Below are 25,487 nucleotides of genomic sequence, written 5' to 3'. Positions count from 1 at the left end.
AACATGTCAACTTCAAGGTAGTGCTAGAGGAAATGTCAGTGGATCATCAAACTCATGATGGTAGTGGACTGACTGATCAATTGAAATTGACATTCCTTGAACCATGACTCTAGTGTGGCTAAAAAAATGATCAAATATTCACATCAAGGTTGTTAATATTGACAGTTAATGACTGCTGAGAAAAATTTTCTTGGATTTTAATCAGCGCACAATTTGATTTGAAATTTTCAATGAACAAAGCAAAGACCAGATTGGTTTGAGGTTTAACTACACTAAAGAGGGAGGGGAAAAAACTGCTCATATTGGAGCCTGGAGCCTCAGCAGTCTCATGACTCATTAAGTACTGTATTTAGCTGGGTTGGTCAATGAGAAATCCCTTTTACAATCAGTCAAGTCAGAGCTAAAATCGAAAACAACAACATGAGATTAACATCTTGAATGTTGGGGCAAGACTGCTGTGTGTGTGGTCGGCTATGCCGTGACTCCACTCTCACCCAGCGACAGTCTTAGCCAGTCCTCTCCTCTGCCAACAGCTGCCAGGACATACAGGGCCAACAACAGCTGCAGCACGCTAATCTACATGCTGTGCAATTCTTGAGACAAACACTACAAGCATGCTAATCAAGTCAGTTCTATGACAGACAGCACACCTGTATGTTAATCCCATACTGCTGTTCTGTGTGTTGTATGTGTGTTTACCTTACTGTTAAAGTAAACAAGACTCTTAAAGTGGGGCTTGGCTGTGGATTACATTAATTGGCAAGATACAGTACAAGATGAGTACATGATTAATGGAAATTATTTGTGACGTGACAAAGTTGGACATAAAACCAAGAAATTAAATTCTACACTCTATCCCCTTAGCAGCTGGAGTCTTATTTTTACTGAGTACTATATGCAGGGATCCCTCTGCACCTAACAATACTCATCATTCAGTACAGACAGATGAATCATACGAGGATCCGTGACTAAGTGACTCATTAAACCAGTGTAAACAAACACAGGGTTACAGCCCTGCCAAGTACAGAGAACCACTCTAAACCACTGCTGCACCCAGAGCAGGGGAGAGGTGATCGACCTTAGGATTTAAATAGTTAATCTGTTCCTGTTATGAGCTACAGCAGAAACCACCTTTACTTGTATTAGCCAAGATAAACCAATCAACACTGAACCTTTATTAATTCTTTTTTTGGGCACAACTTCACATTTTCCCTGCCAGTGTCTGCAGTTTTGGTGTTTTGGCTTCTGAATGAGTCACTGTTGAGTAGCAGCAGTGTTTCTACTCTATTCTGACAAAATCATAATTTATTATTTGAATATCATCTTTCAGAGGGGTTATTTCAGTGAGCATAGCTGTAGTTGCTACGTGAAGGAAGGGAAACAAACAATCATTTTATTTCTCCTCAAAGTAAACTGAAGGGTGTTGGAAATTTGACAGCTTTGAGTCACTTGCAGACACGAGTCTGTAAGTGAGGGTTCATGTCATCTACAGTGTCAAAGCAGTGCTAAATTTGCGAGAAAATGAGGATGGTGGAGGATAGCTATGAGAAATGCAAATGTTTTTTAGGAGTGTGAAACTGAGTGCAATAGTATGTAAGGAAACACCAGAGTGGTATGATCACAGGAACACTTTCTCTCCCCACACCACCACTGAAATGTCACTTTTTATATTTTCATTTTGTTTGAGTTCAGATTCAACTGGCAACTCCACATGAACCAAAAGCTGTGATCAAAACTGATATCTACACACAAGTATTTGTGAGGAAAATTATCTGACTGACTTTTGGCAAACTGTAATACCATGAGATTAGTGAGAGGTTTTGGTGTCTGAGGAGTGAGGGAAGTCAAAACAAATCTGATTTCATTTGCTGTTCCTTAAGCAAAGCACATGGGTGGACCTGCTTGTGCTGCTTTAAAAAAGGCAGACATTAGTGAGTAGCATGGAGAGTGAAGTAGAGAGAAACAAGTTTAAAGTTCAAAGGCTACTTTGCTTTCATATTAAGTGAATAACAGCTACAAAAAAAGGGAAAACCTAAGTACAATGTAAAGGACATTTAAGCTTGGATATTTGGCTTGTAGCAGGGTGAGATGATCTGGTGTCACTTTTTCTTCATTATTATTAGATATAGTCTTTTGTGGTATGAAGCTATCAAACAAACAATATCAATCAAGGAAGTTGATGGGTATATACTAGGGATAGTTGCTTCACTAGTTGCTACAGATATCTCTTTTTAATGCTTACAGCAGTAAATGACAGCAGTGGCTGCTACAAAATATAAGGGAAGCCAAAGAAAAAGTCTAAAATACAAATGTCCTTTGTAATAGTGACAAACAGCAAAGCTGGCAGATGACTTTGTTACTTCACATTGTGGAGTGAAATATTAAAAAAAAAAAAAAAAAAAAAAAGTACCAAAAAAGCAGAGTGCACGTGTACTGTATATGTGTGTTTGTGCCTGCCTGTTTCAACTTCTCCTCTCTGCCCTAAATGAGCAGGGCTGGGTTTCAACAGTCCAACACTGGGGATTTTTCAAGGTCAGCTTAGCTCACTCAGCCATGAATTATTGAGCTTGAGCAAGTTCTGCCCCTGTTCTGTTTGCACCACCTCTGACGCTGTCCTTCTTCCTTCAAGTCTGGTCGTTGTCGCCATGACAAACTGAATATCCAGCAATGATGGCGCGAAAATTTACTAGTCCCTCTTGGGACATTTTCTTTGCTTTTAATCTCTTCAACAGGAATGTCAGAGCATAGGGTCAAATACACACAAGGAGGGATTCAGTATTTTGCTCAAAGACTCAAAACACACACAATTTGTACTTTCTAAATTGGTGCCATTTAAGTTAGGAGTATATGATTAAACAAAAATGTGGTAAACAATCTAGGGCATGTTGAGAACCATTGTGAGTTTTCTTTTAGTCTGCTGATTTGCACATAAAAACACAGCAAAGTCCAAATGCCTAGGTAAACAAAAAACACACGTGTGTGCACTAATACTCCTTGCTGCTGAAGTATTCCAACACATATAACAAAGTCATGAGGGAAATTCACTCTTCATGGAGCATTCACACAGTCATACTACACACATACACACTTTATCCAGACACTTTCCCTAGGTAGAGGGATTAACTCTAATACCTGACCACAGTGAACCAGTCTGCTGTAATCTCCATCCCTGTGCCTCTCTCAGTCGTAACAAGAACCAGCCACTCACCAGTGGAGTAGGCCGTCTGCTCAGGGATATAGTGAGGTTTATTAATAGCAGATACAACACTGGAAAAATACCCCTGTCGTGTGGTTTTCTACTCACAATGACGACCATACAGAGGTATGGAGATAAAGAGGAAGACAGGTACATACACACCTCAGTGAAATGCCAACTGCTAGCAAGGACTTTGGTGAATAAAGGTCATAAACAGGCAGGCAACAGTAACTAAAGTCAATATGTTCCTGTGCAAATCAATAGTGCCTGTACGACACGTGGACAAACACACAAACACACACACACACACAAAAAAACAACAAAAAAAACACTTGGGCACACAAAATATATACTACAGAAAAAAAGAAAGAGATAGAGGTACACAGAATGGAAGAGAGAGTAAAAAATTGGCTACTCTCTCTCCCTCATCCTCTCCTCATCTCTCATAGGCCAGGCTAGGGGAACTGAGGCGTACGCACATCCTGGGCTAAAATTAGCTCTGCTGCAGCTGCAGGGCCAGACGTGTTGGGATGGGCCCGTGTTGGAGCTAAGTAGACACACACACACACACACACACACACACACACACACACACACACACTCAGGGTTCCACCAATTAGACAGGGTGAGGCACGATACACAAAAGCACAGGTGAATGTCAACAGCAACCAGCCTCCTTCCTCTCTGCTCCTCAAACTGTGGTATACAAATGCCTTCAATGCAAATGTTGTGTGTATACAAATCCTCACAGCATTTGCACTGATGAACAGACACACAAGCTCCTTCTACTGAGGCCCTCCAGAAAGCCCCACAGTAATCTCACCTAGACATGTTAGCATTGGGACTGAGGAGAAACAACATAGCTCACTCTAATGAAACACTAAGGGAATTTCAGGCATTTAGTATGTGATCTTATCCACAATGACTTACAGGGAATTCTTGTGTTCAACGCCCTATAATTTTCAGTATCATAATGAGCACAAACTTGTAGTGATCACCAGTGTTACGACTGTCTTGAAAGTCAGGGCTTTCCTTACAAAATGAAAATAACATAAAGATATGCTACTGTAGTGTCATTTCCAAAATAGTAATCTGGGTGTTGTCGTTCATTTTGGTGCACAACACTTAAAATATGTCACTATTACACCTTTTTAAAGCTGAGTGATCCATTTGGAAACATAACCATTGTGAAGGCAAGGGAAAAAGGTACAGACTTTCAACTGTAATGTACAAGTACAATTCAATACAACTGTGCAATAAATCCCATCTCTATCAAGGTTGTAATGTTCAGCTCTTGACACTGTGTCAGAAAGTCTTGATTCAACAGTATAGTTATTTTCCAAGCTGTTTTACCGTATTACATTGAAAGGCATTTCTAATTTTTTGTTTCCCTCATGTATATAATAATGGGTCATTTCATCATAATGATGTCCAATATAACACCACCACCATCTACATCTTCAACACTTCTCTGAGTGTCCACAAAACTGCTAATGTATTTCCAATATACTGTAATGCATCAGACTGAATAGAACTGCTGATTTAACAGTGTAAAAAAGAGCCATCAGGTGGAGGGGAGTGTTTTTATGAAAACTTTGGCAGTCACAAGTTCACTGACAGTTCAAACTATAAGCACATGACCACTAATTCCACTGTATTTAGTGCTGCTGCTGACAATGTGTGCATGATGTGTGTGGGGCAGCTAAGCGTTTAACTGTTCTCTAGAGAAATGGAGGAAAATGCTGTGCTGCCATATAAGCCGATCAGAAGTCTTATAATAATGGACCACCTTGGACTTTCCTGATGTGCCAAAACCACTTGACTGCCCACGGTCCGGAGACCTCAGCCTGCATGACCAAAGGATTAGCAAGGGGAAAAACAGAGGAGGGGGGGGTACATTACTATGCAGCCGCCTCAGTTGCTGTGGGGCCTGTTTAACTGCTGAATACCACAAAAATCAAGACAGAGAGCCTGACCTCTAAACTTCCTCCCTACTCAGAGACACATAATACAGTAATTATTCAATCAAACTGTTTCCTACAATAAAGAGAACAACAATAATGCGGGCCACATTTTAGCTCCATCCATTGCACTGCAGCAGATGCAAAAACAGAGTTCTGATAGCAGCAGGAGCCAAGTTAATAAGCATTAGCCATAGAGCCCTGGCCAGACCTTCCCTTGCCAATGAAACACTCAGTCGTGCTAAGTATTTTTAGACTCAGACACCTTAAAAAATTAGTTATTATGTAATGCAAACTGTTCCTTTTAGGCTTCTGGTTTTAAACTGTCTTTATTTGATTGGCTATGTTGCGTACTTAAAAAAATCCTCCCTCCTCTTGTTCCCAAACAATGCTCAGAACACTGGCAGCATTAGCAACTAGGCCTCAATAAATGTAAGGCAACACGTTTGCTAACAGGTACCTCATCTCCAGTGAACATCTCTCACAGCTTGCTTCAGCAAAAGTCTCCATTTTCCTTCCCCGTCTTTTCCGCCATATCACAACAACAAATAACTGGCAATAATTCAAAGGCTCCTGGAATCAACCAGGCCTTGGCATCTGCTCAACTTCAGACAGGCGCTGAGTCGTGACCAACAAGCTGAGCAGGCGAACAGAGAGCTGACCGATTGGAAGGTAAAGCCCAGCAGAGAACAGAGGCTGTGGAGGGATGATTGACCTGTTATCTTGGCTTTAACAAATTGACCACACAGCCATTTTACTGTTAGGGAGCTTGTGTTTCCCCTCCAAACACACACTCTCACACCCAGTTCAACAGGACTAAAGTGGAGGTCCATTCGGTCTCATGTAAACTGTGCTGAGGTCAACAGCAGGATGTGCCATTTCCTCCTGTTCAAGTGTTCCAGTCGCAGTATGTCAAATGACCCAAACTGCTCAACACAGCTGTAAGTTTTTATATGGAAATAATAACATAACCGGTATTACACTTTGTGTGGTGCACACAGAGAGATTACTATTAATTCTTAGTAGAAATTATTGTTTAAAAAATATCACTGGCTGAATATAAATCTATTTCTTCCACACAGTATTTAGTTCCATTTAGTTCCATTTAGTTCAGTCCCATTGCGTAAACCCTGTGTGATGTTCAACTGTCCTTGCCATGCTGACTTCTGGGCCACTACTGCAGAGCAGAGCAGTTGGTTATTTATTGAGCAAAAATGTCAAACATTCGCAGGCTCCAGCTTCTCAAGTAGGATGTGCTGCTCTTCTATCACTGTAAATTGAATACTTTGGATTATCAGATTAAATCAAGTAATTTGAACTTGTGTTTTTGCACCATGTAGAAAATGTCTACACTGTGAGTTATAAAGATGCACAGAAAGGTTACTTTTAATCAAAACGTGTTGTTGATGATAGCTGGCAACATTAGCTGCCTTGAGTCATGGCAGTCCTGTAAACTGTGATTTGCTTTCTGGCTCTCGCTTGATTTTTGCTTTTTGATCAAGTATTATCTGGTTGCGAGAGGTGAAGCCCCTGGAGTCGAACTGAAAAGGTTGCAGATTGTACTTTGTTCGCTCTGTTCCTGCCTGACTGGTAACTAACACTAGCTATCTGCAGATATCACACTAATGTCTTGTCAAGAAACAGACACAGCAGGAGATGAATTAGTGGGCGTAGTTTTCAGAATACTCTGCTGACACTGATAATTACTCTGCTATACCTAACTGAAGCATCTACTGATCATCCAAAGCTGTATGAAATAACATATGGTTAAATATGCATAATTATGATACTGTACATCATGTTCACTTATATTCTTTACTGTGTAATATCAATATTATTACCTTCAACACAGAAAATTGAAAGTTTGAAGAATATATTACTAATATACCTGTTTTTCTTTTCTCTATTTACTATCAACAATATATTTGACAGAATTAAATTTAGCTGAAATACCTGCTATAAGTTATCTGCTAACTGTGTCCAGTGCAGAATGGTGAATTAAAGGTTAGCTACTCAATCTGCCAGCACAGCATTATATTGATAATGGAGGGAGGAATAAGAGCACTCTCTGAAATGAAGTGAAGGAGGTGAAAGCCTGTGGCAAGCTGAAATCAACCGGTCATACTGTACTGCACAGCAGAGCAATGACAAAGCCTTACACCACTTCCATGGGAACAAGCCATTTCCCCATAGGGATAGTACAGTTAATCTAACCTAATCTAAACATTCACACGCGTCCAGCAAACCAGCACTCCGACGATGGAATCGCAGTTCAGCAGCAAAGGCCACTTTCAAAATATAATCTGAGATTGTTTTAAACACTGACAGTGGAAGCACATGTAATCCTCATGTCACATGTAAACCACTGTCAAACCACAATAGCGATGGTACAACCACTGCTATTAATATAACTAATAGATGTGATGAAATTTTTTTTTTTTTGAAATTTGTCCATAAATTTGATTAGTTGATTGAGAGAAAATCAATCATTTTCCAGGCAAAAAACACCAATGGTTTTATCTTCTCAAATACAAGGATGTGACGCTTTTCTTTGTTGCATGATGACTTAACTGTTTATATTCAATTGGTTTTGGACAGATAACAGTCACCCTCCTGCCTCATATTGCATTTTGCAGGATTGCCTGTATGGTAATAACACCATCATTAGCTTGGGCAATATACCCTGCGATCCGAACCTTTTTGCAATCAGTTTTGAAAGCACTGATTCATTTACAAACAAGAGAGTACACGCATCGTGCTGCTCCACCTCTCTGGAGGCCCCAGAGGAACAGTATGAATTTTTGTTTGGCTGACAGAGAGACGAGGCACTCAGCGTTGTGTGTGTGTGTGTGTGTGTGTGTGTGTGTGTATGTGTGGGAGGGGGGGGGCATACTGTACATCATGGAGACTGCCATCACACAGACAGACCTCATACCTGGCAGTGCAGTGAGTCAGCAGCACCACAGCTCTCTCTACATGCCAACAACATATCCAGCTGATCCTCAAGACCATCCGCACGCAACACAACTAGAACAACTTCACCGGTTATTTCTATGGACATCAAGGAACTAATTTGGATGCTGAGTGAGAACGAACAAAGCTAAATACATGATCGTTCAGAATTCTAAGTCCACACTCTCCAGGACAAAATTGTGATGTTTCTCATTTGCTTGATCTCACGGGGACAAACAACAAACACGGCCATTTCTTTTTTTTTTCCAGCTGGAACAAGACGAAGGGCAGGGGGCTGGCTGCTTGTGTGATCCTCTGGCTCTGTGGGAACGAGTACAGTGGAAAATAGTCCCCACTGCTAATCCATGGCAGGCTAATTACAGCTTTGATCCCCTAGGCGTGTGCATCACCATAGGTGGGAGGGAGGCAACGTTCTCTGGGGGCTCAGTACAGTTAGGATTTGTTTTGGTGTAGGGCTGTCTTAATAAGCTCACAGCTGCTGCAGATGTGTGACCAACAAATGACAATTTTGCACACTGAAACCATTAGGCAAGCTAAAGCATTTTTAAAGCATTAACTACAGCATACTGCTCAATTAGTGATTTTACCAACTGCAGAAAATGATCTGATACATTTTAGGGCCCTCTGCTCATAAAAGAACTTAGGCTACAATTTGTTACACTGAGCAATAAAAGAAACTCAACTCCTGGAGACAGAGACACAGATTAAGTGGGTAAATGGAGTTTCTGTCTAAAATAGACCACAGCTCTGATGATAGCTTAGTCCCAAAACACACAGTGGCAGAGATAGAGCACGGGAGGAGGAGAGAGGAGGAATGACGAGTGAGCATGAGCAGCAGATGGCATGGAATTATCTGGATCTTCAGCTCCACATCTTTGCCCATGACGCCATTATCTGAGGGGTGGTTTACTTATCATGACCAATGTCAGTCCAAGCAGCATTCATTTAATTCACTCATGTCAGTGTTATAAACAGCAGTGGTGCATCAACTTCGAAAAGATCAACTAGAAAGCAACTTGGCAGAAGCAAACTGGCTTGGCGGAGCAGGGAGGAAAGAATAAGAGATGTTGCTGTTGTAAGGAGTGTTGTTTACTGGCCACTTTGAGCACTGAAGAACTGGTCTAGAGTGGAGCTGCAGCAGTTAGTCAATTAATTGATTAACAAATTGACATAAAATGTATCTGCAACTCGTTTGCTAAATGAGAAATCATTTAAAGTAATTTTTCTGAAAGGCCAAAGAAATCTCTTTCTTGTTCCAGGGTCTCAATCGTGAGCTGCTTCTCTTTAACTTACGTGACCACAAACAGAATATCTTTGGGTTTTTAGACCATTGGTCAGACAGAACAAGACATTTGAAAATGCCACATTGGGAAAATGTGACTGTGAGTACTTGAAATTTTATACTATTTTCTGACATTTGACAATTACAAAACAAGTAATAAAGAAAAAAATCTTAATCAATAATTATAATAATCTATTAATAATGTATTATTAAACAGTGTGGACAAAGAGTGGGACCTTGTTTTCAGCCAAATGGTGCAGGTAGGCAAATGCTTGAAAAGAGCTACCCAGAGGAAATGTTTCTGGGTGAAAAGTTACCAGGCTCCTGGCTTGATGCCTCTAGTGTACTGAAACAAATGAGAGGTGAATGAACAGAGTATTGCACAAGTTATTTGTTAAAACTTAACATAACTTGGCCACTGTGGCATGCACATATCTGTGCATAAATGTACATATGCGGTGGTTATTTAAACCATCATTTTACAGCAGCAAATTCACAGACATGACGGTATGATTACTACTTATTACCCAGCTAGAAGAAAAACATAAAACATACAAGTCATTGACTGCCCCCCCCAGACTATAGGTGACAGCACAGTAAAGGATATTCACACACACCAGCTCATCTGCTGTACAGACATTTAAACTAATATTACTCGACATACTGAGCGCCAACCCTTGAACTTTACTTCATACAAGACAAACACTATTTTTGCCTTTGGCAAAAAAGAGTTATATCTCAAGCCTGCAAGGCTGCAAAATTTTAACTTCCGCTCTTAATTTTCAGAATAAAACCATTTTTGAACAAACTGCAGCATTTTTGTGGACTCCAACCATAGAGTCACTGTGAAAATACTGTGTATGTTTTCAGGGGGAACCTTTTTCGTACGTAGCTAACGTGTAATGTGGATGTTTCTACGCAGCTCCTGCTGGACACTTAACTAACGTTAACTAACGTCTGTAACCGCACTGCCACGAAAGCTGAGCCTGGACGTCAGCGTTAGCTACCTTAGCTCGGCTTGTATGCCGTTAGCGTGTCTGCTCTAGTCAGCAGCTGGTGGACATCCTCATCCTCCTCATTTTTCACCAGTCGTGACTAGGCCGAAACGACAGACTGCTGGCAGCCTTGCCTCACCGAAGCCAAGGCATCTGCTGTACGGTCCCCCCTTCACACTTGAGTCGGCGCTGGTCAGCCCGCTAACGCTGAAGCCTCCTCGCCGCGGGTTTACATCCACATCAACACTACAGTGCTGATGATGTTCCAACTCACCAGAAGCCCTTGACTGCGACTACCTGGAAAATCCTCAATGTTTTGCCAGCTACCAGGTAATGATATACTCACCCGGACTTATGCTGGTGATGCCAATGTCACCCGGTGATTGTGTCGGGGAAGCAGGGGTGGTGTTTTTCCAGAGCGGTCACCCAGGTCGAGTATCTTTCCTCCAAGTGCTCCCTCTGTTAAAGCGAACAGCAGCTCCGTATGATCTCTCCACACTGCAATGGTGCTACTGAAGCACAGCCGCGACGCGATTGGCCAGGCTGAGCGGAACTCGGTGCGCTTTGGTAAGCAAGGAGCATCAGAGATCCGCAGGGGAACAGCGGTGTTACCTTCACTACTGTCGGAAAACTCAGAATCGATAGTGAGAGCGTTAACATACTGGTTAAGAAACATGAATAGATCCAATTTCACTGTGTATGTTTAATATGTGTGAGCTTACAAGAGTAGAATATTCAGAAGCAAAGCATACTATACTATACATAATATGAAAAAAGTCAAATTATATGAAAAATAAGTCTAAAATTCTCAGAATTAAAAGAGTTAATATTTTTCATTTTCATATAGGTCTATGGTTGTGTTGCAGTTGAAAATACATAAAGCAAAAAGTAAACTTAATTTTACTTCATAATGCCACAATGCATTTGCATAATGAAACACCTATATTAGCAAATTATATAGAAAATTATCACATTTAAAATTCGTGGGCTTTTCTGTTTACCTGAATCACTTAATCGATTATGAAAATGGTCTTTTTTCGACTAATCGTTGCACTGCTAACAATGTTGTTTTCATGTTTGGCACCCATAGACTCATTGCAAATGATGGCTTTATTGATTGTTTGAAACTCCTTTATTAACGCTTTATACAGCGGTTCAGAGTACACGGCTTTCCCACTTTCTAACGAGCCATCAAATCTGCAGTTATGTTAACAAACCACGTAAAAGGGTATAACTCCATTAAGTCTGCAGTTCTACGCGTTCAAAAGTTGTCCAGATGGATTCTGATCCAAATCATGTGCTGCCATGGATTGTGTCTAAGGTTACGGTCATCGTCATCAAAGTAGTTCCGCCTTTTTTTCTCTTTCACTTTCCCTTTTGTTGCACAACCAGTTGAGCGATTTTTATGAGACTTTATAATGAGACTTTATAAGAGTCGGGGTATTACCACACACCTATCGAAGAACCTATCCTATCTTAGTCTTGTTCTGTACATACATTGACCGTAATTTCGTCGTGTACGATGGAGGAGCTTGCAGAAGTGAACTTGGGCTATGGTACACAAGGTACTTTCCCAGAGAAGGAATTTTAGGCCTGCGTCATCTTTATTTCTTTCCACTAGCCGCTGCGTCTCTGTCGCTCCACAAGCTATAAGGTAAACTGTCTCTATATTTCTACCACTGGTTGCTCTGATATATTCTTTGTCATATTTTCATAGTCTTCAGTCCTTATTGGCTAATTGTTTTCTTTGTCGATTATTGAATGATCGGTTCTTTAATGCTGCCGGACATTATCAGCTTTTCCATCAGTATTCTTCCACAAAAGACCATGGCGTATCAAAACCAACGTGAGCTTCAGGCGATTAATCAGATCGTAGAGGCTCTCAGCAGCAGTGAACGCAGGAGACTCTCCTACCTGTGTGGCAGCTTGGACGCGGACAACAGTATGAGTTGTGCGAAGGAGATGCTACAATCTAAAGTAATGTGCCAAGACAGAGGAGACCTGTTCCTGGCGGAGGTAGTGTTACAGCTGAGACGCTTTGATATCCTGAGGAAGGTGTTTGGAATCAGCAGAGATGAGGTGGAGAGGATTCTTAAATCCCGGCAGGTCCTGCCAAGATTCAGGTAGGATGTGTTTTATGATATCTAATGAGTCCTAATCATTTTCACAATCCAAGTTCACAACCTTTAAGTAATTTTGTTTTCCTTTACTGCAGGGTATTGATGGCTAATATAAGTGAGGATATGGTCTGTGATGATGTCAACAGTGTGAAATTCCTGTTAAGCAACAAATTACCTCGCGAAAAGATGGAAACAGCAAAGGTAAAGTAAATGAATGAAGTATGAAGTCCGGTTTTGTTTTCATTTTGTGAATTCCTGCATGTGTGGGAGGGGAGTTTTGACGTTATCACTTGACACAAAGAGGTTTTTTCTCATGCCAGAGCAATTTTAACTTCTAATCTGAAGAAAAACAAACAACTTCTCTCTCTCTATTCTCTAACAGAATTTCCTGGATGTGATCATTGAACTTGAGAAGCTGGATTTAGTTTCCCCTGAAAGAGTCAACATTGTAGAGGAATGCTTAACAGACATCGGCAGGGTGGACCTCTGTAAAAAAGTGGCCTTGTACAAGATGTCAGGTAAGCCTCTATTTTACTCTCATCTTTTAATACTGGCTGGCTCAGTTTTGTAGAGATAAATTCTCAAGTGACGTATGAACTGTGAGAAAGAATTGCTGAAAATGGGAACTGAAATGAATGACATAATCATTCTTTGTGTGGGTGTCATGGTGCATGATGAGACCATATGTATGAGCACAGACTTCAAGCAGTCTCAACTTCCAAAGGAACACACAATTGCTGTGTGTCACACACTGTACTTAGTTTCCAAACCAAACAAAAGGAGAACATTCCACGGCAATATTTTGAACATGTTCATAGCCTTTCTAAGCTTTAAAGCCATCTACCCCAGTGACATAGACGGGCAGACACAGGCTGCATTTAGCTCAGTGTATGTTGAGAGACCAATATAGAGCTTTGAGTTACACTTTATACTCATATTTGCTTGAATTTCGCACCTTTTACAGTTGCAGCTCCTGAACAGCATTCACCCCAACAGCAAAGACACAGAGCTCCTGTGAGTATGACACTGTACAAGAGTTAACATTTATTATTATCTTTCTCTCCCTTAAACCTAATACTTCTGAAAAACATCTTCTCTTTAGTGTCCGTCCCCCACTCCCAATATTTCCCCTTCACTACAGCAAACAAGACGAGGACAGTCCCTCCATATCGGTAAGATAGGCCACATATTAGCAAATTATAGAAACTCAAAAGATGTGTATTCCCCAGAGATAGTCAGTCAAAATACCCCTTTAAGCCAATAGAAAAGGTATTGACAAATATTATTTCACATGGGGCTTACCAGAGCTAGACAGTAAAAACAGTTGGAAAGCCCCAGGTCATTCATCATATTTCACTTTGACGCTCATATTACTGTGTTACCCTTCATCAGGTGCAGAAGCCATACCAGTGCCTGTCCACAGAGAGCAGAGATGTCAGGTGAGGTTTGACCTGATTATTGGAGCTTGTATATTTCAGTGTGTTTAATTAGAAAAGTACATTTCTGAAACTGTTTTGCTTGCTTCTTTGCATTTCAGAGGGCACTTGATTGGTACAATTTTAACAGTAATCCCAGAGGAGTTTGTGTCATCATAGACTGCGTGGGAAATGACGGAGGTGAGATACAAAACACTTTCATAACTACAGTCTGTTGGTTAAAGAAGTATTCAGATCCTTTAGTTAAGTAAAAGTACCAATACCACAATGTAAAAATGCTCCATTACAAGTTAAAGTGCTGCATTTAAATCCTAGTAAAAGCAGTCAGGGTGTAAGCAGCATTTTACTGTTGTAGCCAGGTGAGGTGGAAAACTATCTAGCTTTAACTACTTTATATAGTTTGGTAGTTTGGTCCAATGGTTTCCAACCTAGGGGTCGGTCCCCTCCAAAGGGTCACAGGATAAATCTGAGATCATCAATGGGAGAGGAAAGAATGTTCTGCTATGGAATTAATTGTTTGAATAATAGACAATTCTACTTATTCTGGCCTCATGCAATTAAATGAAACCATGTGAGAAGTTTAGAGGGGAAATGTCTTTTTCATAGAGCTGCTAACAACTCCCAGACCTGAAATGTGGCAGAGGGCCCCAAAAAGACAATCTCAGTCTTTGATAATGCATTGTATTTTATAAGCTTTTCATATGTTCATATATAACCACTAACTATAGCTGTGAAATACTGTAAATATAATCGTTATTTTAGTGACCACTGAAAAATTATGTTTGATTTAATTAGAGCTGAGGTAATTAGTCAATTAATTAACTAGACCATAAAAATAATCTGCAACTATGTGATATCTGATTAATTGTTCTGTGGTAAAACATAAAATCTGATTTTATTTTTTCTTACTTCCACAGACATGTTGCAGCAAACATTTGAGGCTCTTCACTTCCGTGTATCCCTCCACAAGTTGCTGAGTGCGGATGACACTCTGTCAGCTCTCAGGGGGATATTCAAGGAGAGAGAGAACCACAGAGGTGATGGCTTTGTCTGTTGCATTATTAGCCGTGGTACACAAAATCATCTCCTGGGCACAGACTCCTACAGCACGGGTCTACATCTGGACAGTGTCAGACGTCTTTTCACTGCCGATGCGTGCCCCATGATGGCGGGCAAGCCCAAGCTGTTCTTCATCCAGAGGTACAGCATCCCTGATTTCCAGCCCTGTGCCAGGATGCACCATCGGGATGAGGATTTGGAGACAGATGGGTGTGACGGGATGTCCAGATATGATTACATCCCTACAGATGCAGATGTGTTCTGGAGTCACTGCTGGACAGATGAATGTCAACTGGAGCAAGGAGATCATCGCTCAGTTTACCTGAAGGCTCTGACAGAGGCCTTACTCAGAGGACAAAAGAGGTACAGGCAAACACTACACAGCAAATTTATGTTTCCACATAAGCTATAAACTATTCCCATACTAGTTCCCCCTACCATAGTTCCCATACTAACTGTTATCTTGTTTGTCTTCTGACAGGAAAACTAAGCTTGCTGATATTCACACTGAGGTGAATGGGACCATCTTTGAACATAATAGAAGGAATCCTGGAGCAAACTACCACATTGAACTGAAACATACTCTAAGAAAAGATCTTTATTTACAGTAGAGAATATATTCACATCCAGTGAAACCTTAATGTTAGATACATACTAACATAGTGTGGCTTTTTTTTACTGTGTACACAGAGACACCTACTGGTTATATTTATTCAAATTTTTTTTAACCAAAAGCAGAAAAAAACTTATTTGACTGTTGTTTCAATGTGTATTTATTTAACATTCAAAAACTCATATTACACCATATTTTTTTACATGTATTTATGAATAATTTCATAATAGACAAATGTGGTCCCAGGACAAAACAGTAACGATAATGTTAATTCACAGCAAAAGACAAAAAAAAAAAAAACAGACTCCAAATGTCTGACATGTAATTACAACAAATATCATGTGTAACTTATTTTTTAATTGAAGCATTAATGTTAATTGCCATTTTCTTGCCTTAGAGTGCAGCTAACCCAGATATGTAGAGATATGGAGTGAGTGCTAGAGAGACAATTTGTGATCAGAATGTGAAAATAATTTCAAATGAAGTAAACACTATATCTATCTATCTATCCACCCATTCTTCCATCCATCTATTAGTGGTTATATTGCATTTGTACAAATTTATTTATTTTTTTTTATATTATTTTACATTTTACACAACTTCTTTGTAAATAAGTGCTATTGAAATATAAGCACTGTTATCATCAATACACACAAAACATATATCACATGTTAGTTTCCAAATTATGAACATATTTTTTTAGACTAACATATTATTAACTTTGGAGGTTCCTAGCAAAATTGCATATTTACATGTAAATGCAACAAAGATAAGCTATCTTTCGATATAGAATAAACTGAGCGATATATGTAGTGCTATTTATAGCTCAGGCAATCCAAAGGCAACTAGATGTGTGTATACATTTATTACCTTCTGTATGTTTTTACAATAAGACTTACTTATAAAGATAAACTTTTGTGGGAGGCACAGGGGGTGAGGAGGGGGCCTTGTTTGTCTCAAAACTGTGATGCTTGCTGATAATGATGATGTTTTATCATAGGATATTTGTATAAAGAGGATGGACATAGAATATGTACTGTAGTGTAAATAGCAAAGATGATGAAAATACAGTATGTATAAAGAAGAGTATGTAGGCTGTTGTATGTATAAAGAGGATGGACATAGAGGTAATTATTTAAGTTGTGTACAATGGAATCTGGTGTTTATAGATGAAATATGCATGTAAATTCATTTATTAATTTGATTGATTTTTTTTAATGTTCATTCTTTTACTTAATATATCTATACATGTTTGACATAAATCCATCATCTTATCACCTCTGGGAACAACAAATACCATATTTTATGCTTGATCCTGCTTTTTTCCTCTTTCCTTTTAAATGTATTTCTGCACCAGGACTAATTTTTATGTTTGCAGCATTACAAGAAAGTTAGACAAATGACTCAAATATAATGACTGATATGTTGATGTGAGTCACATGCTGCCCAGTATCAGCAGCAGTTGCATTCAGCAGACAGGACCACGACCTTCCCAGTCCCAAATCATGACTTTGACAGGACCTTGTCCCATTTGGGTTTTGCTTTTTGCGACCTTCCTCCACATCATCTCCACTCTCTCTTCTGTTTGCCTTGATAAGTCCATGTTATTTTCAGATGGGGTAGCAACCCACACTCCTGCCATATCTCATTATAAAGTAAAATTGTATGCAAAGCTCTTTGAGAATGCTGCAGTGTGAATTGTGCTATAATACTGCTTTGCCGCTCACTAACCTTACTCTCATAACACTGATTACACTTCCTTCTTTCTGTCTTTCAATTTGGCACTAATTTCTATCAGGACTTCCACTTCAATTGACATTTACACCTCAATTTATCACTTAAAGGTAGTTTGACATTTCATCTCCTGTCAGAGCTTGAACTTAGAGTCATTTATCAGGTCTTTTTTAGCACTGTCATACCTCAGCATTCCTCACTGGTTATGCTGCTTATGCTTAAATTGACACATTGCTCTTCAGTGGAACTGAAACACTTGGTCAATTGATTATTTGATTATTTGATAGAAAAACAAAAATATAAAAATATATATAAAAAATTCTTTAGTTCCAGCCTCTTATGTGTGATGATTTTTCTTTGATTTCTTTGTCATATATCATTGTAAACTGCATATCTTTGGGTTTTTAGACTGATAGTCAGGCTTTGACCTGGTCACCTGGGTCTCTTGGAAGTTATAATGAGCATTTTTTCCCCAGAATTTTTGACATTTAATAGACCAATGAATAATTAATTGAAGAAATAATCAGCAGATTAATCAAGAAAGACAATAATAGGTTAATTGCAGCTCCTTCAGCACATTCCTTTTAATCACTGTATCAGCTTCTTTCAGTGTTTGAATAATTTCAAATATTTCAACTTAAAAAAAATCTATAACAAATAAGCATAATAAATAGCCTTTTCTAGTTGTGAATATAGGATGTTTCATAGGGAGTTTTGGATACTATTTGGTTTACTGTGGCCACACCAGACAACTGATAATGATGATGTTATTATATCCTCACAAAACAGTTCTCCTTGGGTATATTTTGAGATCATAACTAAGAGTAAACTGTGCAATAGCTATTAAGATTTTGTGTGAAATCCGCAAATAGAGCAGTACTGTCTCCCAGGTCACTACATGTGCCTCAGTGCCTCGCAGCAGCAGCAGCAGCATTGTGATTGTGACGGTAGGAGGCAGGCACGTTATATGTGGAGCAGCAGGAGACAGCGCTCAAGCACACACACACACACACACACACACACACACACACACACACACAAGTAGGGCCTCGTGAACGCGCACGGCTGGGGCTGCTGTTGCTATGATGCAATGGCGACTGCGCCGTGGGAAGCGAGCGAGGAGTTGAATGAGTTCTCTCCACAGTTGAAGAGAGGCAGCCGCCGATAGTCAGGACACCGACAGTGCCGAGGGACAGACAGCAGGCACTGAGGCACAGGCAGGGCCCTGCCCCGCCACACTACATGGAAACACGCAGTCAGGTGTGTCTGCTAGCCTCGCAGCTAGCCGTGTCATGACGCTTGGAGAAATTTCTCACACATCTGTACGACGTTGCAACGAGACGGGAGAAGCACCAACACCCTATTTGCCCTCTTTAGCAGAAACCAACTGAGAAGGGGTTTTTGTTTTTATTTTTCCCCCCTTCTGGTGGTGCTGTCCTCCCTACCGGCGACTCAGTGGACCTATTCGCTTTTCGTTCTGGACCACTATGGCAGAGAGAACCTCAGCCGGATTGCTAACGATGATGTTGGAGCCCACGCCGGCTGTCGCTATGACCCTGCCGGCGGAGGTCCGGGAGAAGCTGGCGGAGCTGGAGCTGGAGCTGTCTGAAGGTAAGTTGACAACAACATGCACACAAACTACCGCACCGTGAGGCTACAGCATGCTTTACTTCTGTACAAGGTGCTTTAAACAGTGTATGACAGCTATCTGAACCAACGCCCTTTATCTCAGCATGTTTGAAGACATGCCAGCATCATCGAAGCCCCTCTGCTGATACCAGAGTCCTTCACCAAGCTCAACTTCTGCTGTAGTTTTCTCCGCATGTCTATAAACTATTGCAGCACAGAGACTTACTAAACTGGTTAATAGATTGTTCTGTTTTTCTTCACGTCTAATGAAGGACAAGCTGTTCCCGATGGCCTTAAGTTTTAAATACAACACGTCCAGACTCCAAATACCATAGTTAATCAGATGGCTATCTGCCCTAACGTTAACAGCTGAGCTGACACACCCATAATGCTGTTATGTGGCTCCGTTTTTCACAAACCAGAGGGTCTTTCCCTTAAGAAGTTTATGGAAAACGAAACTTTTAATATTTATCTGGATTTTTTCCTCATAAACTGGAACTTTTTTTTTTTTTTTTTTTTTACTACTAACACAAATGGCCATTCTCATTTTGATTGACCAGAGGCGAGCTCAGTTCAGTTCAGTAGTAGTATAATAGTTTCTGTAAATCCTTTCACTTTAATAAAGCTTGTTGTAATTGGTGGCCACTCCAGAAGTCAGATATGATTTAGTGGCTATTACATGGATATTTTATCAACCATAGAATTTGAAGATCATTAGAAAAGTTGCAACAGTGAAGAGTGTTTCCACTTTGCTTAACAAAGGCAACACAATCAGCTTTTATATGTTAACCAGTACCATTAGGACACATTATGAAGTTTGTCTTGTAAATGTGCAGTTTGTATGTGCATGCATGTGTGTAGGTCCACGTAGCATGCATGTGTGTAGGTACACCATGCTTGTATCCTCCATCTGACCTTCCACTTGTACTTGGATGAACTTTGACACAAAAGCCACAAGTCACTAAATCATATTAAATCTGAATTCTTTCAGTTTTGATTTCAACATTTATGTATTTTTCCCTTTTTTCAGACGCAGGTGTTTTGGTAGCTTGTAAAACTCAAAGTCAACCTAAAGTTTACCTCTATGCTGATCCAAATAGTATCTTAAATTATACTTGCTACACGTATTTAGAAAGAGTTGGTCCATTCCTTAAATGAAATCCCTTAACTATCATACTTACCGGGTGGAAAAAAAAAGAAAAAGACATCATAACCAGTACCTGTACAAAGTCCTGAACAATGAGAAAAAAAATTGTTTATTGATATGATTTATTATGCTACCATATCACTTCTCTCGATCTGAACTTCTAAGTCTTCTCAACATAGTTTTTGCGTCATAATTACTTCTTATTTGCCCCCTTTTTGTGCTACCTGTCAAGTGAAACCTGCATGATTTGTCCAAAAACATATCTTACATTGTTTTCATATTTGATGCTAAAGGGATTTTACATTGAATTACAGTCAGTCAGTGGTTTCATCCTCTTGTGGAATAGAATTTCTTAAATGCAGAGTGTCAGTGTATGTAAATAATGAAGACTCTTTTTTTTTTAAGTAGTCTTTTTTTCAGCGAGACTCATTGTTCATCTGTGCTCCTTTATTTGAAGGGTTCTGACATGGTAAAATTATACTGATACTAATTAATGACCCACATTAGGTCTGATTAGATTTGGGATTTGACCCCAGGGTGTGACCCTATTTCTTGCTAACTGTATATCAATTTTACATGCCAATGAGTGTAGTCCTAGAACTTGAGGGAATAGAAAATCCTGTGATGCAAGGTTAAATTCTGCATTGAGCATTTTCTTTCCCCATGTTAGCTGCTTGCAGTAGCACCATACCGGGGTTAGGAATAGACCAAAGGTGCGCGCTTTGATAAGCACATTAACTGCCACTGAGGCCCCTAATGGGATAGACATGTTTTCAGGAGCAGCTACCAGACCAATCTATATCTGTCCAGTTTCCTCTTCCTGCTCTCCTCATGTCACATCCTGCCATGTTGGAGCTCTGATAGTTGTATCTCCCTGACTCTGTTGCCTTCTGCTTCTCTTTCTGGCTTTTCTTCCACTGACATACTCTGTTGTCTATTTCACACTGTGTGTCTTTCTCCGGGCCTCCCCACCTCCATATTTCCTCTATTTTCTCTCTGATCAAAGAATAGCGTGTCATTCTCTTTTGGGTAAAAAGAAATCAACATCTTTTTTCACTCTCAAATCCTATTCCTCTATGCTGCCGTGAACTTTTCACCTCATGCTGATGCCCTTTTGGTTGCTTCCCCATTGCATCCTGTCTCAGGATAGAATAGACGACTCGTTTTATTGGAAGGAGATGAGAGCCTGAGACTCCTGCAGGTTTTGTTCCCCTCTCAATGAGCTCTTCTCACAGGGATTTAACATCAGGCACGTCTGTGACCAAGACACATCTTGGTTTTTAGCGTGTGTGAGTGTGCCAGTAGGTGTGTGTGAGTGTGTGGGAACGCTGTATTATTCATGAAGTTGAATAGATGTGTCATGTATGTTTTCTTAAGCAGTTTTGCTGCAGCAGCCACTCGGAATAACATGAACTTGAGACAGTCCAGCAGCTCAGCTAGATAATGTTACAGCCTCAGCAGCTTTGGCCTGCTGATGTGTGAAATAAATAATCTGTGCATTCTTAATGTGGTTATCATAAACAGTGTCAAGAGATTTCATTTTCAATTGCTCTTGCTGTGTTTTATTTTTTAGTGAGCGTGTGTCTAAAGTGTTTCATTTACTTCACTCTACTATCCCCGGCTGAGTTTTCGTAGTAATGAGTACTTGCAACCCAACCACCCATTAGTAATTTTTGCTAATCTGTACAGGCTAAGATGTTCTTCCTATGTCTCTTTGATTGTGCATTTGTGATTTTTGTTCACAACTTGCCTGTTCTGTTATTTAGTGGGTCTGTGGAATTACATAATTTGAAACCTCTTTACTGTGTGCATTTTGGCCTGTATGGTGAAGCAGGATTACTAAATAATCTGGCTACCTTCACTTAGTAAAACCTGGAATTTCTTTAAATCTGGAAAATTGACTTAAACTAAGTAAAAGAGCCATTCCTGGTTTTAAAGCCCCCTAAAACTCCCCCTAAATCTTTTGTATTCCACCATAACATTAAATATTCATAATTAAATAAGCAATATTAAAGGAATGGTTTGACATTATGGGAAATACACTCACTCACTTTCCTCTGTTTACTCTTTTGTATGGATTAAACAAGTGACATATAACATGTTAATGTATGAGTGTTAACGCTGCTAGTGTGTTATTATCTTTAGATAGAACTAGGCTAGATGTTTGCCCCAGTCCTTGTGCTAAGCTAAGCTAACCAGCTGCTGTCTCCAGCAAAATATTTACCATACAGACACGAGAGTGAGAAACTGATTGAAAAACTGATTGTTTTTACTTTGCTCATTCTACCTGAGACATGTCATATATCTGAGACATACTGCTGAGGCTTTTCCCAACAATGCCTGTACACTGAAAATTCTTCCTACCAAATTTTACATATCACAGTTATTGGAAAGGGCCTGTGTTATTTCTCAGCTGACCTGGATACAGATGAGTGGTCAAAAGATGGGGCGTAAAGGAGGGCAAGAAGATGGATGATCCCCATTATCTCCTGCAAGGAGGACAGAGGGAGAGACGTGTCTGCTGAGTAATTCATAGGCTCACTCTATCATTCCCTGGTTTTCTTCCCTCCTCCTCTGTTTGCTCTCTAAACCCTCTGATTACAAAGTCATTTTTAGTCCAGTGCTGGTGTTTGCTGGGAAACTGCCAAACCCCTGGTTGGTCATTGCGCTTGTTTTGCCTGCTCCCATTCAGCAAACATTTCCAGAGGAGTGAGGCAGGTTTTTTTTGGTAGTTTAAGTGCTGTCTCTCTTGTTTCTGATCATTTGAATTCATTGAGGAAACAAATGTTGCAGGTTTAGTCTGTGTGTGTGAGAGGCGTATTTAAAAAAGAGGCAGCAGCAAAAATGTGACTACACTGTTTTGCAAATGCTCTGCATAATGACAGTGTTCTGTATCACATGCACAATGTCCAGTCAGTTTAATGAGACACTGTTTCCATTTGTTCTTGTTCTTATCTATATCCTAGTTTCTGCTGCTGCAGTGACCCAGTTTCCCCATGGAGATCATTAAAGTTTCACCTTATCTAAGTGATTAGATGAGGTGAAACTTTACTCACTGTAGACCTGTAGGTAAAGAGGTGACCAGGAAGCATCCTGGCAAGTGGTAACTGTAGTAATGAAATGGTGATGATTAAACTTACACATGCTTGTCAGCCTCTGGCACTGATGGCAGCTTGATGGAGAAATGATCAGAGGTGTGTATCTTATTGCCATTAATGGTAGTAACCCTACTCTGACGCCAACATTTTTTTAACCTGATGCTTGCACAATTAAAAGTTGTAGAACAAGTAATTTTTGCTATTGGTATATAGCCAATGTTAGCGTTACAACTCTTTACTTACCAGTCTAGAAGAAAAGTTGCGAGTTCAGCATCACACTTCATTCTTTTATTCACCAAGAGCTGTCTCTAGCACGGGAAAGCAAGAATGAAGACGAAGTGCTGCTCAGAGCCCAGTTTTCTGCTGAGAGCACAGTGGCTTCAAGGCTTGTAACATCAAGTTAAGTCCATGCATCATAGTAACAACAAATGTACCCCCCACTCAACCCCCCAAAAATTAGTTCCTACATTAATAACACTCAATTTATAGACCATTTCCTAAAATGGTTAGGCATATTTTCCTTTGATATTGTTTGCAAAGTATGAATTTTCATCCAATAGCAGCACTACATGATATAGAGCTATTATACAAGTAAACCTGAATATTGGTGATGGGCCAGTCATACTAGGTGGGGTTAGTGGATAGCTTTAGTGGCCAGCACTTTCATAAAACTTCATTTTGGAAAGTATGAGTGTGCAGGAAACTCTGGTCCTGGTCCTGACTCATTCCTCTCTGTGGTCACTTACTCCCACCACAAACTCATGAAGAAGGAGCTTCCAGTGGGTTCACCCAGTGAGCTCAGCCTATTGTTGAGCAAAACCAAACATTTGATGAATGCAGAATAACATTCTGCATTAAGAGCTTTGAGAACATGTAGGATTTAGGGTGATTACTGAGGGGACTTTGTATATGGCTGGTAGTTAGCTCTGTTATAGGATCCAAGGGAGAAGAATGTTGAGCCTTGTAACAAGCTAACCGGGTGATGTAGCTGCTGTAAAGTCCAGTTTGGAGATAAAGAGGCACCTATGCTATGCCCCTGCTGTAGTGGGGGATAGAACGTGGAGGGTCATAAATATTTCAAGGGTGTGCCTCAGAGCAGTGGAGAGCCTCAGATTCTTTTGCTGCTCTCATGTGCTTCTGTCTGTAATTGTGAGTCTGTGCACATATTAGTGTGTGCATGATTGGTTGTCAGTCCATTTGCTTTTTGGTTGTGTCTCTGGGTGCTTTGTTGAGCTGTGTTTCATTTTAGTGATACTAACATCCAGAGTGCCTGTTATTGTCCTGGTGATTCACCTTGTTGCTCTGTACTGTAGGTCCTGTCTGTTTTTTTTTTTCCCAGTTCTCTTCAACATCCTGTCTCTGTTTTTATAGGAGCTATGAATTTTTAATGGATTGCTGTCTTTTCTTCCTTTGTTTATTCAAGTGTGAATTAGTCTACAGAGTAACATTTCCACATTTGGTGTCCCTGTGGATTTCTGTGTTAGAATTGCTCAGTTATGTTTTCTATATTCACAATAATTATGCCTGCCACTACAGATTATATCATAATCAACAGATATATTGTTGTAACCAATTAAATAATTAATAAGTCAAGTGGAGCGTAAATTGTTTAAACAAACCTGAAGGTATTCACGTAACAGTTGCACCTCATTTTAAAAGTAATTGGGTATTTGTTTATTTGTTTTAATTTGGCAAGTGACTTCAATGATCAGTTATTAAAATAATAATTGTTGTTGTTTTCAAGTTGCTCAATCAACATATTTTTTCCTCTGTAACATTTTACATTGTGAAAACAGCACTAATGTTGTTTTGAGGAATAATTGTTTCAAAATCTATGGCTACTTTTTACATCCCTGTCAGAGATTTCCAAGTTTGTTCTGAAACTTGAGATATACAAAGTTTTTCCACCCTCTCTGTACACATGCCACAAATATGCCAGCAAAACACTCTCACACACTTTCAGTGGATCCAACCAAGTAACACTGCCTCACTGGTGATATTTCAGCAGTGTTTTATCACATTGCTGTGGTTATTGCAGGGGTTACAATTGATGTCAGAAATTGTAGCTCATTTTGATTACACTCCTACAGTCCACAGCTTGTGACAGGCATCAGTATTTTCCAGTGTGCTGTGTAAGAAATTAGAAAAGCTTCATGTGCCGGTCAATTAATATTTAAGGCCTGATTAACATGTGGTACATCTCATTAACCCGGCTCAGACCCAAACAACTAGCTCTAAAATTAA

At 39.9% G+C, this 25,487-nt stretch overlaps 3 protein-coding genes across 18 annotated transcripts in view; 2 read left to right on the top strand and 1 right to left on the bottom strand.

Annotated features, from left to right (window-relative positions):
* LOC108880450 (protein FAM126B) overlaps window positions 1-11,068 on the bottom strand; it is a 37,234-nt gene extending 26,166 nt beyond the window's left edge. Inside the window, exon 1 of one of the 3 annotated variants that reach the window (XM_018671979.2) lies at window positions 10,754-11,068. The gene's annotated coding sequence lies outside the window, so the exon portion shown is untranslated. The remainder of the gene's footprint in view (window positions 1-10,753) is intronic. The other 2 variants (XM_018671977.2, XM_018671980.2) reach the window with 2 other exon arrangements.
* A 293-nt stretch (window positions 11,069-11,361) lies between these two features.
* On the top strand, window positions 11,362-15,781 carry LOC108880451 (CASP8 and FADD-like apoptosis regulator). The gene is made up of 10 exons (XM_018671981.2): window positions 11,362-12,061; window positions 12,204-12,530; window positions 12,623-12,728; window positions 12,910-13,045; window positions 13,492-13,541; window positions 13,630-13,699; window positions 13,920-13,966; window positions 14,065-14,143; window positions 14,881-15,385; window positions 15,504-15,781. Exons 1-10 carry the CDS (start codon window positions 11,961-11,963, stop codon window positions 15,631-15,633), a joined length of 1,551 nt encoding a protein of 516 aa, XP_018527497.1. The 5' UTR covers window positions 11,362-11,960; the 3' UTR covers window positions 15,634-15,781.
* Window positions 15,782-18,401: 2,620 nt separating this feature from the next.
* Window positions 18,402-25,487, top strand: part of dip2a (disco-interacting protein 2 homolog A) — a 75,487-nt gene continuing 68,401 nt past the window's right edge. For 7 of the 14 annotated variants that reach the window (XM_051070645.1, XM_018671932.2, XM_018671933.2 and 4 more), the window contains exon 1: window positions 18,405-18,980. In XM_051070645.1, the coding sequence (XP_050926602.1) occupies window positions 18,857-18,980 (124 nt within the window). In that variant the 5' untranslated portion in view covers window positions 18,405-18,856. Of the gene's footprint in view, window positions 18,981-25,487 lie in introns of all 14 variants that reach the window. The other 7 variants (XM_051070647.1, XM_051070634.1, XM_051070626.1 and 4 more) reach the window with 2 other exon arrangements.

The sequence above is a fragment of the Lates calcarifer genome, linkage group LG1 (assembly GCF_001640805.2).
Source record: "Lates calcarifer isolate ASB-BC8 linkage group LG1, TLL_Latcal_v3, whole genome shotgun sequence".
NCBI lineage: Eukaryota > Metazoa > Chordata > Actinopteri > Centropomidae > Lates > Lates calcarifer.
This window is presented reverse-complemented; position numbering and strand designations above follow the sequence as displayed.